Source organism: Budorcas taxicolor, chromosome 21 (assembly GCF_023091745.1).
Source record: "Budorcas taxicolor isolate Tak-1 chromosome 21, Takin1.1, whole genome shotgun sequence".
Classification (NCBI taxonomy): domain Eukaryota; kingdom Metazoa; phylum Chordata; class Mammalia; order Artiodactyla; family Bovidae; genus Budorcas; species Budorcas taxicolor.
In genome coordinates, this window is record NC_068930.1 from 9,332,568 (window position 1) to 9,347,337 (window position 14,770).

General features: G+C 36.3%; 1 protein-coding gene across 4 annotated transcripts in view; it reads right to left on the bottom strand.

Annotated features, from left to right (window-relative positions):
• The window catches only part of MEF2A (myocyte enhancer factor 2A), a 183,225-nt gene that overhangs the window by 79,787 nt on the left and 88,668 nt on the right, over nucleotides 1-14,770 (bottom strand). For all 4 annotated transcript variants that reach the window (XM_052659377.1, XM_052659375.1, XM_052659379.1 and 1 more), the window contains exon 2: nucleotides 11,698-11,889. In XM_052659377.1, coding sequence (XP_052515337.1) covers nucleotides 11,698-11,751 — 54 coding nt within the window. In that variant the 5' untranslated portion in view covers nucleotides 11,752-11,889. The remainder of the gene's footprint in view (nucleotides 1-11,697; nucleotides 11,890-14,770) is intronic.

Here is a 14,770-nt window from a genome sequence, read left to right on the forward strand (position 1 = left end):
TTATACAAAGGATATTAACACAACATTTGAAAGCAATTACAAAGCAAAAATAAACAAATGGGATCTAATTAAAATTAAAAACTTCTGCACAACAAAGGAAAATACAAGCAAAGTGAAAAGACAGCCTTCTGAATGGGAGAAAATAATAGCAAATGAAGCAACTGACAAACAACTAATCTCAAAAATATGCAAGCAACTTAGGCAGCTCAATTCCAGAAAAATAAACGACCCAATCAAAAAATGGGCCAAAGAACTAAACAGACATTTCTCCAAAGAAGACATACAGATGGCTAACACACACATAAAAAGATGCTCAACATCACTCATTATTAGAGAAATGCAAATCAAAACCACAATGAGGTACCACTTCACACCAGTCAGAATGTCTGCGATCTAAAAATCTGCAAGCAATAAATGCTGGAGAGGGTGTGGAGAAAAGGGAACCCTCCTACACTGTTGGTGGGAATGCAAACTAGTACAGCCACTTTGGAGAACAGTGTGGAGATTCCTTAAAATATTGCAAACAGAACTACCTTATGACCCAGCAATCCCACTGCTGGGCATACACACCGAGGAAACCAGAATTGAAAGAGACACATGTACCCCAATGTTCATCGCAGCACTGTTTATAATAGCCAGGACATGGAAACAACCTAGATGTCCATCAGCAGATGAATGGATAAGAAAGCTGTGGTACATATACACAATGGAGTATTACTCAGCCGTTAAAAAGAATACATTTGAATCAGTTCTGATGAGATGGATGAAACTGGAGCCGATTATACAGAGTGAAGTAAGCCAGAAAGAAAAACACCAATACAGTATACTAACACATATATATGGAATTTAGAAAGATGGCAATGACGACCCTGTATGCAAGACAGCAAAAAAGACACAGATGTGTATAACGGACTTTTCGACTCAGAGGGAGAGGGAGAGGGTGGGATGATTTGGGAGAATGGCATTGTAACATGTATACTATCATGTAAGAATCGAATTGCCAGTCTATGTCCGATGCAGGATACAGCATGCTTGGGGCTGGTGCACGGGGATGACCCAGAGAGATGTTATGGGGAGGGAGGTGGGAGGGGGGTTCATGTTTGCGAACGCATGTACACCCGTGGTGGATTCATGTAAATGTATGGCAAAACCAATACAGTATTGTAAAGTAAAATAAAGTAAAAATAAAAATTAAGAAAATATTAAAAATAAAAATAAAAAAAGAAAGCAATTACACTCCAATAAAAAAATAAGAGAAAAAAAGAAAGGAGGATAGAAAGGAAATGTAAACAAATTAGAAGGAAATAAAATTGTCCTTATTCATAGATGACATGATTGTCCATGTAAAAAATCGCTACAAATAAATTCCTGGAACTAAAAAAAAGAAAACTAATGAATCTTTCATAATCAGATCAATTTTACAAAGATAAAGTCAGTAGCAGAATGAAAAATAAAGCTCATTCAACTACCAATAAAAAATCCTATTATCACTAGGATATGTATCAAAGTTGACCTCCACAGGTCCACCTAATCCTTGCTGCTACTGTTAAGTCACTTCAGTCGTGTCCAACTCTGTGCGACCCCATAGATGGCAGCCCACCAGGCTCCCTCGTTCCTGGGATTCTCCAGGCAAGAACACTGGAGTGGGTTGCCATTTCCTTCTCCAATGCATGAAAGTGAAAAGTGAACGTAAAGTCGCTCAGTCGTGTCTGACTCTTAGTGACCCCATGGACTGCAGCCTACCAGGCTCCTCCATCCATGGGATTTTCCAGGCAGGAGTACTGCAGTAGGGAGCCATTGCCTTCTCCAACCTAATCCTTGGAATCTTATTTATGAAAACTTTAATTATGTATCAGTTCTATGGTTTCTTTTTCTTTTATACATAAGTTGGATCTTCTTTATCTCCCTTTCAACCATTTTCTCTCAAACCCTTTGACATTACTTATTTCATTCATTTAGCTGTTCCTGCCTGCCTTCAATTAATATTAAAGATTCATTTGAGTATATATTCCTTGGCCACTTTGTAATTTAGCCTTTGTTTTAATATTATTTTATATTTTTTCTTTCTTTCAATTGACTTAATCAGCTTAATCACTTTGTTTCATCCATGATTTCTTAAAAAAATTCATTTCCATTCTTAGTATTCAAAATTCTGAATCTTGATTTTTGTCTGTAATACTCCTAACTACTTGTTTAAGGAAATTCATTTCAGCATGGAATAGTCATTAGCAGTTTTTTTTTCCCCACTGCTTCACTGTTTGGGGAACAATCTTGTCACATGAATAGCTATAAATATCATTTTCTTTTCTTTATAACAGTTTATAGGAGATGAAAGTAAAAGATGAGAGTGAAAAAGTTGGTTTAAAACTCAACATTCAGAAAACTAAGATCATGGCATCCGGTCCCATCACTTCATAGCAAATAGATGGGGAATCACAGTGAGAGGCTTTATTTTGGGGGGCTCCAAAATCACTGCAAATGATGACTGCAGCAATGAAATTAAAAGACACTTGCTCTTTAGAAGAAAAGCTATGACCAACCTAGACGGCATATTAAAAAGCAGAGACAGTACTTTGTCAACAAAGGCCCATCTAGTTAAAGCTATGGGTTTTCCAATAGTCATGTATGGATGTGAGAGTTGGACTATAAAGAAAGCTGAGCGCTGAAGAAATGATGCTTTTGAATTGTGGTGCTGGAGAAGACTCTTGAGAGTTCTTTGGACTGCAAGGAGATCCAATCAGTCCATCATAAAGGAAATCAGTCCTGAATATTCACTGGAAAGACTGATGCTGAAACTCCAATACTTTGGCCACCTGATCCAAAGAACTGACTCATTGGAAAAGACCTTGATGCTGGGAAAGATTGAAGGTGGGAGGAGAAGGGGATGACAGAAGATGAGATGGCTGGATGGCATCACCGACTGGATGGACATGAATTTGAGAAGGATCCGGGAGTTGGTGATGGACAGGGAAGCCTGGCATGCTGCAGTCCGTGGGGTCACAAAGAGTTGGACACGACTGAGTGACTGAACTGAACTGAACTGATATAGAAGATTGCCTGCATCGATGAATTTCTACAGAAAGAATTAGCAGCACTTCGTGGGTAGTGATTGAAAATATTCTTAGTTCAAGAGCACCTCTCCTTTTAAAGCAGTTAAGTATGGTTTCTTTAATGAAAGGCTTTTGGGGGGAGTGCTGGCAGTGGGGAAAAGAGTTTTGTGTCCTTTAATTAAAATACTTTTGCATATACTTTTGTCTTGAAGGACGTGTGTGTGTCTGTCTGTGTCTCTGTGTGTGTGTGTATCTTCTTTCATTTCCATTTATCTAACATTTTCCAAAAAGTACCTCTGCCTTCCTTTTGGCCCTCTTTTCCCTGAAACAGCTGCTTTTTGAAGACTACAGACTTGCTTGGACATATACTTTTAGTCCTTTCTTTACCTATGGTCAATTCTGATCTACAAGGAGTATTTTCCAGAATTTTTGGACTTAGTTAGAATTCCTCTTTTTGGTAGTGATTTCAAATCAGTCTTAAGACAGCTACAAGGTCTCCTCTTCTCTTTTCCCCACATACTTTTTCCTAATGTATGCTTCAGTTCAGTTCAGTCGCTCAGCCGTGTCCAACTCTTGGCGACTCCATGAACAGCAGCATGCCAGGACTTTCTGTCCATCACCAATTCCTGGAGTTCACCCACATCCACATCCATCAAGTCGGTGATGCCATCCAGCCATCTCATCCTCTGTCATCCCCTTCTCCTCCTACCCTCAATTTTCCCCAGCATCAGGGTCTTTTCTAATGAATCAGCTCTTCGCATAAGGTGGCCAAAGTATTGGAGTTTCAGCTTCAACATCAGTCCTTCCAATGAACACCCAGGACTGATCTCCTTTATGATGGACTAGTTGGATCTCCTTGCAGTCCAAGGGACTCTCAAGAGTCTTCTCCAACACCACAGTTTAAAAGCATCAATTCTTTGGTGCTCAGCTTTCCTTATAGTCCAACTCTCACATCCATACATGACCACTGGAAAAACCATAGCCTTGACTGGACGGACCTTTGTTGACAAAGTACTGTCTCTGCTTTTTAATATGCTGTCTAGGTTGGTCAAAACTATCCTTCCAAGGAGTAAGCATCTTTTAATTTCATGGCTGCAGTCACCATCTGCAGTGATTTTGGAGCCCAAAAAACTAAGGTCAGCCACTGTTTCCCCATCTATGTGCCATGAAGTGATGGGACCAGATGCCATGATCTTCGTCTTCTGAATGCTGACCTTTAGGGCAATTTTTTCACTCTCCCCTTTCACTTTCATCAAGAGGTTCTTTATTCTTCTTCCCTTTCGCCATAAGGGTGGCGTCATCTGCATATCTGAGGTTATTGATTTCTCCCAGCAATCTTGATTCCAGCTTGCGCTTCGTACAGCCCAGCTTTCTCATGATGTTCTCTGCATGTAAGTTAAATAAGCAGGATAACAATATGCAGCCTTGATGTACTCCTTTTCCTATATGGAACCAGTCTGTTGTTCCACGTCCAGTTCTAACTGCTGCTTCTTGACCTACATACTGGTTTCTCAAGGGCAGGGCAGGTGGTCTGGGATTCCCATCTCTTGAAGAATTTTCCACAGTTTATTGAGATCCAGACAGTCAAAGAGTTTAACATAGTCAATGAAGCAAAAATAAATGTTTTTCTGGAACTCTCTTGCTTTTTCGTGATCTAGAGGATGTTGGCAATTTGATCTCTGGTTCCTCTGCCTTTTCTAAAACCAGCTTGAACATCTGGAAGTTCACGGTTCACATATTGCTGAAGCCTGGCTTGGAGAATTTTGAGCATTACTTTACTAGCATGTGAGATGAGTGCAAGTGTGCGGTAGTTTGAGCATTCTTTGGCATTGCCTTTCTTTGGAATTGGAATCAAAGCAGACCTTTTCCAGTCCTGTGGCCACTGCTGAGTTTTCCAAATTTGCTGGCATATTGAGTGCAGCACTTTCACAGCATCATCTTTCAGGATCTGAAATAGCTCAACTGGTATTCCATCATCTCCACTAGCTTTGTTCGTAATGATGCTTCCTAAGGCTCACTTGACTTCACATTCCAGAATGTTTGGCTCTAGGTGAGTGATCACACCATCATGATTATCTGGGTTGTGAAGATCTTTTATGTACAGTTCTTCTGTGTATTCTTGCCACCTCTTCTTAATATCTTCTGCTTCTGTTAGGTCCCTACCATTTCTGTCCTTTATTGTACCCATCTTTGCATGAAATGTCTAACTCAATGAAACAAAGCCATGCCACGTGGGGTCACCCAAGACGGCCGGGTCATGGTTGAGCAGTCTGACAGAATGTGGTCTACTGGAGAAGGGAATGGCAAACCACTTCAGTATTCTTGTCTTGAGAACCCCATGAATAGTTGAAAAGGCAAAAAGATAGGACACTGAAAGATGAACTCCCCAGGTTGGTAGGTGCCCAATATGCTACTGGAGACCAGTGGAGAAATAACTGCAGAAGGAATGAAGGGATGGAGCCAAAGCAAAAACAAGACCCACTTGTGGATGGGACTAGTGATAAAAGCAAGGTTTGATGCTGTAAAGAGCAATACTGCATAGGAACCGGGAATGTCAGGTCCATGAATCAAGGCAAATTGGAAGTGGTCAAACAGGAGATGGCAAGAATGAACATCAACATTCTAGGAATCAGTGAACTAAGATGGACTGGAATGGATGAATTTAACTCAGATGATCATTATATCTACTTATGTGGGCAGAAATCCCTTAAAAGAAATAGAGTCGCCATCATTGTCAATGAAGAGTCAAAATGCAGTACTTGGATGCAATCTCAAAAACAACATCTCTGTTTGTTTCCAAGGCACGTCATTCAATATCACAGTAATCCAAGTCTATACTCCAACCAGTAACGTCAAGGAAGCTGAAGTTGAACAGTTCTATGAAGACCTATAAGACCTTCTAGAACTAACACTCCAAAAAGATGTCCTTTTCATTATAGGGGACTGGAATGTAAAAGCAGAAATTCAAGAAACACCTAGAGTAACAGGCAAATTTGGCCTTGGCATACAGAATGAAGCAGGGCAAAGGCTAACAGTGTTTGGCAAGAGAACGCACTGGTCATAACAGACACCCTCTTCCAACAACACAAGAGAAGACTCTACAACCATCACCAGATGGTTGACACCGAAATCAGATTGGTTATATGCCTTGCAGCCAAAGATGGAGACGCTCTATACAGTCAGCAAAAACAAGACCGGGAGCTGACTGTGGCTCAGATCATGAACTACTAATTGACAAATTCAGACTGAAATTGAAGAAAGTGGAGAAAACCACTAGACCATTTGGGTATGACCTAAATCAAATGCTTTATGACTATACAGCAGAAGTGAGAGAGAGATTTAAGGGACCAGATCTGATAGATAGAGTGCCTGATGAACCATGGATGAAGGTTTGTGATACCGTACAGGAGACAGAAATCAAGACCATCCCCAAGAAAAAGAAATGCAAAAAGGCAAAATGGCTGTCTGAGGAGGCCTTACAAATAGCTGTGAAAAGAAGGGAAGTGAAAAGCAAAGAAGAAAAGGAAAGATACATCCATTTAATGTAGATTTCCAAAGAATAGCAAGGAGAGTTAAGAAAGCCTTCCTCAGCGATCAATGCAAAGAAATAGAGGAAAACAATAGAATGGGAAAGACTAAAGATGTATGCTTGGGTCACCACAAAGATTTGCAATAGATGTCAAGAAACAGCACACAGTGACTTGGAAATAATTTTCTACCTGGAGGTAATGTGAATTTAGACATTCTTTGCCTTCTAGTTGTGCCAAGGTTGTAGGTTTTATGTTCCTGTTTTTCTACATTTTTGGAAAAATTATGTTGGAAGAGTCAGGATTTATTCAGCCACCATTACTCTGATTACCAAGAATTCCATCTATAAATCTGAATCTTTATTTTGCAACAGGTTTATTTTTCTACTTGAGATATATTTAGCATTTCATTTTAAATGTTATAAAATTTAAATATAAGAAATCAGTATTAATAAAGCCATTTCAGTATTAGTCAAAATAAATTAATTTTATTTTTAAATTTTAATTTTATTCCAGTATTATAGTCACTATAGAGAAAAAAAACAGGACTAAAGGCTAGCCTACAAAATTCAGTGCCAGTATAAACTGAGGTAGATTTTATTTTAATCTAACCAGCTTTCCTGATTTTGTGTCAAATTAAACTAATAAAATTCTTTGAATTCAAGAAGGTTAGATTATATCATCTCCAAAAGATCTTTTATATTTTAAATCCCAAGGACCTGCAAAATTTTTACACCATATACATTTAGACATATCTTTATTTCACTGTTGAATTTAAAAGTCCAGGAGAGACTTCAAGTGTCTGTTCTAGCCCTTCCAACTCCAGTGGAAGCTGCCACTTAAGTAATAAAACAGAACAAAATGAAAATTAACAACTCTTCTTCGATTCCTCAAAGAGCTGAGGTCCCAGGGCAACTTCTGCCCCACCTGCCAAACTGCAGACAGACAGAGACAGATACTAAGAACCATAAATCACCAGAGCCATAAACAGAAACTGCCACAGGAATCAGTACAAGGGTAGGAAAATCTGAACTGTAATTAGTGAATCGCTGGAGGCTAATTCTGGACAAGTATAAAGATTAACAACTTTATACTTTTGGACAAGTATAAAGATTAACAACTAAAGGGTACACCTACACTTATGTGAGTTTTACCTGTAGGACCTCTATCAGATTCTCATAGTAAATCAAAATAATCAACTAAGATGATATAAAATAGTCCAAATATATATACAAAGGATGATAAAGAGTAAGGTCCAAGAAAACTGGGGAGTCAAGATATATTATCAGAATAGATTTTTAAAAATCCAGCCATATACTATTTACAGAAATATACCTAAAGTATATAGATAGGTTGAATGTAAATGTAGAGAATTAGACCTATCAAGAAAATATTAGCCAAAAGAGATATGTAGTAGCTATAGTAATGTGAGACAGTAGATTTAAGTAATTTAAAACAGCATGCCTTACTGAGGACAGAAAAAGTCAATAAGTATTTTAAAAATTCACCAAGAACACATAACAATTCTAAATACGTATGAGCCTAATGAAATATTCCCCAAATATCTAACACAATATGTATTAAACTAGTAAAATATATACAGAAAATGACAAATCCATATTGTGGTAAGTGTAATTATTGACATGTCTCACTGAGCCAAAACCAAATACATAAATAAAATACAGATACAGATAATCTGAACACAAAATAAGACTGAACTAATAGACATGCAGAATCCTGTATGCCACAATTAAAAGAATACACATTTATCTAGAGTTCAATTGGAACATTTACAAGCTGATTATGATTTAGAAAATGAAGCAAGATTTAAATCATTTTTTTTAATTTTTTTAATTTTTTTTAGCCTAGAACATTCAAGTTTATTTAAAGAAAAACAGAATAATACACTGAACAATCTTTCTATACAAATAAAAACTCTAAGCAACAACAAAAAAAAGTGCCAAAGAGACATGGCTCCCTGTTTTCAACTGTCATAACAAACTAGAGTAAACCAGTTACAGATATTAAACTGTAAAGTTATACAAAATTTGATCAATATGGCTAACAAGAAAACAGATTCTTTATCTTCTCTGTGTTTTATAAAGTTTGAACAATTAGTTATTGTAGCTGATTGTATTTGTTCCACCTTCCTGAGGGGGAAGCATACTCTCCTGTCTCACTGAGATCTGGCTTGATCGTGAAATTGATGGAGCCTCTTCTGGCAAGATTATATATTCCTTGTCCTCTCAGAATCAAGAGTGCCCAAGTTTCTTTCTCTGGCTAATGAAATGTGGGCAGAATTTAAAACGGTGTTGCTTCATGAGACCAACAGTGTCTGAGGTAGAGGCTGTTCTGTCAGCCTCAAGTGTTCATAATCTACTGGTAAAGGTGAAATAAACTACTAAGAAACACTGAAATAAGTCCTGTCATAAAAGTGTTTATAAAGTGTTTTGGTAAAGACTGAAATATACTATCTGAAACAGATTAACTATACACAGAATTAATATCTGGAATATATGAAGAAATTCTAAGAAAAAAATCAACAACCCAGCAAAACTACAAAACCACAAACAGGTAACATTTTACCTTCATTAGGCCAAAAAATATGCAAAATAAAATGAAAAACCATAAAGTGAGAAAGAAAGGAAGAAGAAAGGTAAAGTGTACAGGAAGAAGAAATTTTCATAATTTACTATAGTCTATCTGGTACAACCACTTGGCAGAGCAACTTGAAAACCTCACAGTATAAAGTTATGAAGGATATACTCAACCCAGCAACTCCTCTAGAATCACAGAGACATGTTCACAGATGTAGCCTGGGCATCATTTCTAACATAACATGCAGCAAAATTTCTAAAAAACTGGAAACAACCTAAATGTTCTCTGATTGAGGCATTGATAAATGAATTGATGCACATTCTTTCCTGCAAACTACTTGTACTACAAGAATGAGTTACATAGACAAATGTCTGAAACACTACATTGAGTGAAACAGCAAGTGCAGATGAGAATGCTAATTATGTAAGATTTTTAAATTGTGCTGAAATAATGATAGTATGCTTAATTAATAAAGAAAATAGAAATTAAATCCATTATGCAAGGTTCCTTTGGGGAAGAAAAGAAGAATGAGACTTCCAAAAATTACAAAGGAAGTATATTTCTAATTTTCTTCTTTTACAAGGGAAGGTATCTGCAGCAAATATGTCAGAATCGACCTACATTACTTCTGGAAAAGTAACAGTGTTTGAGGTATTGTTCTCTGTATTCTGCCTTAAAATAATTTTTCAACTCATTTTTTTAAAAGGTATAAGAGGATGTCTGCCTCTAAATGGAGTGACTGGTGGAAGAACAAAGAACCCACTGAGATCAACTACAAAAAACAGTGAAATACACCGAATACCTGTTCTAAGACATCAGAAAGCTGCTGAAGCACGAAGGACTGAAGATGCCAAAACTCTAGAGGGATGAAAGACTTCACTTCCAGTTAGAAGCTCCTGGTGAAACTGTGTTTGTCCTTCTTGTCCTTCTAATACTTCTTTTAAAAAAGTAAACTTCATATTAAAATATAACATAAATGAAAACCCACAAACCATTAAGTGTGTGGCTCACTGAATTTTTTGGGGAAAAAAAGAAAAGAACCTTTAGCATAACCCCAAAACTCTCTTTGTCCTGTCTCCCAGTCATTATCACCTTGTCTCAAGTAAAGTCAGAAACCTGGCCTCTAGCACCACAGATTAATTATGCCTGTTGTTGAATTTTTTTATGAATAGCTTGTGTTTTTTTGTGCTTTCCTAGGATGATTTTTGCAATAAAACGCACAGGGCCAAAAGAGTATCCATCTGAAAAGTGGCAAATTTTGACCCCTACACCTCAAACCACATAAAAACCAAGTTCCAAATGAACAGTAGATCTAAAACCCAAAAGCCTATTTACAAGAGAAAAATGTATATATATATATATATATATATATACACACACATATATACACACACATAGACTGTGTTCTATCCACACAATGGAATATTATGTACCAATGAAAATTTACTAAGTGTATCTCCATGCAACAATAACAGTGAAGAATTTCACAAACATAATGCTGCACAAAGAATGCATGCTGTTCCAATGATATGAAGTGTGATATTTATGAGCTCAAAAACTCTAGTAACTCAAAACTCTTGATCCGTGGAAGAAAAGCAGTAACAAACCTAGACACTATTAAAAAGCAGAGACATTACTTTGCCTACAAAGGTCCATATAGTCAAAATCATGGTTTTTCCAGCAGTCACATAAGGATGTGACTACTGTATGTAGCACAGAATCAAAGGGCAAAAAGATATACTGAAAAATGAACTCCCCAGGCCAGTAGGTGTCCAATATGCTACTGCAGAAGAGGGGAGAAATAACTCCAGAACGAATGAAGAGACTAAGCCAAAGCAAAAACAATGCCCAGCTGAGGATGTGACTGGTGATGGAGGTAAACTCTGATGCTGTTAAGAACAATACTGCATAGGAACCTGGAATGTTAGGTTCACAAATCAAGGTAAACTGGAAATGGTCAAACAGGAGATGGTAAGAGTGACCATCGACATTTTAGGAATCAGTGAACTAAAATGGACCAGAAAAGGTGAATTTAAATCAGATGACCATTTTATCTACTACTGTGGGCAAGAATCCCTTAGAAGAAATAGAGTAGCCTTAATAGTCAACAAAAGAGTCCAAAATGCAGTACTTGGGTGCAATCTCAAAAACAACAGAATGATCTCTGTTCACTTCCAGGACAGGGAAGCCTAGGGTGCTGCAGTCCACAGGGCTGTGAAGAGTCATACACGAATAAGCAACTGAACTGAAACCTACACAATGGATGGTACCAGTGGAATTGCAGTGATTTTACTTTCCTATGTTGCTTATCTATGTTTCTATAATTAACAAAACGATTTCTATAATAATAATAAAAAAGTTACTTTAAAGCATATGATGGAAAGTCAGAAATTTTGGTAACTATATTTTTTAACATAGTCTAGAAATAAAAATATTTAGACTTTAATTAAAACACCATTCTATTCTATACTTTTTTTTTAATTTACATCTATTAAAATAGATAAGTTAAAATTTTCATTTACCTGCCGATTCCTTTCATCCATTATGCGTGTGATTTGTATTTTCTTCCGCCCCATTTTCAGTCACCTTTCCTTCCTTATAATCCAAATATTTGAATCAAAAATTGATTTTCTTTAATACCCTAATGCATGGTACACAGCTTCTATTATTTCAGCTTCTAGTTTGAGGGCTACAGCCAAAATTTTCTGTAAGATCTGAAAGAAAACACAAATTAGAAAATTTACGTTCGGTAGCACATCATGCAAATGTTATACAAATTTTAAACCTGCCTTTGACTATATTATTAGTTGAAATTTTTCACTATATAAAATCAGTAAACAAGTTGAAATCTTGTTAATTTTACCACTAAAATAGCTCCTGAACTTTTTTATGCCCTTAATTCTGGCTAAAACAATGTAACAATTATAACCTTTAAGTTTTTCCTCAATGCATATAACAGCAAATATCCTTAATGGCTTTTGATGGCTCCCATGTCAAAGGATGAACTCATAAATCTACATGTGTAGCCCCAATCTGCTTTTACAAATTCTTCCTGCAAACTGCCCTAGCCACTAACAAAATTACTATTTGTCAATCCACAAAGACATTATATGCTTTCATAATAATACATACCTAAATTAAACTATTCCTTTAGCCATTTAATTAACTCTTCCTCATCAATCAAGATCCAGTTCAAATGTCATCACCCTGGATAAATAAAAGGCCAATAGCCCTTGGTAGAATAAACCACAGCATCTTATTTTGTATGTAAGTTCCAAAATCATTTACCTCTCAGACTGTGAATCTTTCAAGAATAACAATTTTTCCCCCCACTTATCTCTATTGTAAAATGACTGGCAATGATATAGTTTGTCATGCTCTGAACAATAGTTTCATCCAAAACACAATGCTATTAAAACTTAAGTAATAAAATATTTACAGAGGGATGGGGGACAAATCTTAAAACACAGTAGTAAATTTTCAGGGGAATCTTCTGAAGTATTTTTTAACACTGTACATGTAACTCTATAGAACTTTAACTGTACCGTACAAATCCAGTGTTTGATTAAATTTGGCTTTTGCTCAAAAGTGGTGAGCCTTCAATTTTTATTCATTATTATAGCATTTCTTACATTTCTTCCCTTATTCATTCTGTTATTTTATACATGTATTAATTGATAATCTATTAATAACTAATAACCTATGCAAAACAGGTACTTTGAAATACTGAACGAGGTACCTATGATAAAATTTTCAAGGAAAAAAGGCAAAATTTCTAACCTCACAGTTCAGAGTCTAGTAGGGCAAAACAGACATTAGTCAAACCATCATACAAATGAGTACATATAAAAACTCATTTATCTGACCTAAATTCATGGTCAGGGCAGGCTTCACTGAGAACTGCTTCATACTCAAACCTGAGTATGCAGGTGTTTATACCAGACAGAGAATAGTATGTGCAAAAACTCTGTGCTAAGAAAGAGCAAGAAATATAAGAGGAACTGAAGGATGGTTAGTCACCTGTACGAATCAATCAAACAAGTAGCTGTGCTGTAGAATATTTATTAACAGACTGTAATATAAACCACAGAAGTTGGCTTATTCCAAATCATGTTCCCTAACAGATGACAGTGCACCCAATTCCCATTATGAAAACTTGCACTGTAGCAAGCAAGACAAATATTCACACATTTCACCACTGAGATAATACGTTAAATTCTATAAGGTATATGCACTGTATTATCCTGTATGATCTGTAAAATTCTAAACATATCTGAGCATTTTGCTTTTGACAATGGTACAGTAGGTTGCTTTAAACCAGTATGTCCTGAGAATCACTAGAAAAGCAGAGCAAAAAGTAGTCTGTTTAAAACCGAAGAATTGAAGAAAAAAAAAAAAACCCGAAAGAACTTTCAAGACAGTGAGAATTTGCACAGAAATTCTTCTGAGACCTAGATGAAACAGGTGGGACCAGACTTAAGAAGTATAGCTTCAAATCTTTTCAACCTGACCATATTAATTAAGGTAATATAGGCTACACCTCGTATCATTAGCCTAGCTGCATACCAATAAAATCTTTCCAAAAGGTTTTGGCAAAAGTAAATCTTATCAGCAAAAAGACCCCAAATTTAAATTATCTTATCATTATTCATATAAAAGTCTACAGAAAAAAACCCAATCAAGATCTGACTGAACACCAAGGTTTTAAAATAGCACTAGAAACAGACCCATAGTAGATCCAGAAAATGGCGCTAGCAGAAAACAGTTTTAATACACTATTGACCAGAGACATATTAACACATCTTTTGTCACCTGGATGCTACTGACTGGAGAAGTTGCAATATTCATATGTAACAAATCACCAACCAGGGGGGTTAGTTTCTGCAAAAAACCCTCAGTTAATAATGTCATAAACTAAGCTACTTAAATGTGTTAAAAGGAGTTGTTTTTTTTTAACAATTTTAAACAATGCTAAAAACATGGAAAACAGAAAATTGAAAAATACAATTTTAAAAACAGAAATTAAGAAACTGATGGATGACTTTAACATTAGGTTAAGTACAACTGGAGAAAGAATGATCCAGAAAACAGAAAAGAAGAACATACCCTGAGGCCCAAAAAGACACAAAAATGGGAAATACAGAAAAGTATGAAAAAATATGACACATGAAGAAAAGGTCCAAAATATGTAACTAGAATCCAGAAAGAAGGTAACCACATATGAGCAAGAAAAAATACTTAAGGGCCTGATAGTTTAAAACTTCAAAAAACAAAACAAAACTGAACAATGACATCAAGCCAGATTCAAGATCTAAACTTCCAAGCATAACAAATAGAAAGAAAACCACACTTAGGCAAATCAAAGTAAAGGGGGAAGGTGGAGGGATGGACAGAAACAAAGAGACAGAAACAGCCGCAACAGATCTAAAAAGCAGCCAGAATAAATTAAAGAATATTAACTCTAAGAGTAACAGTAAGATATAGCTGGCTTTGAATAAATAATGGAAGCCAGAGGACAACAAAAGGATATCCTCAAAGTGCTGGGAAAAGGGGAAATGTCAAAACAGATTTCTGTATGTGAAAAAATACCCTTCA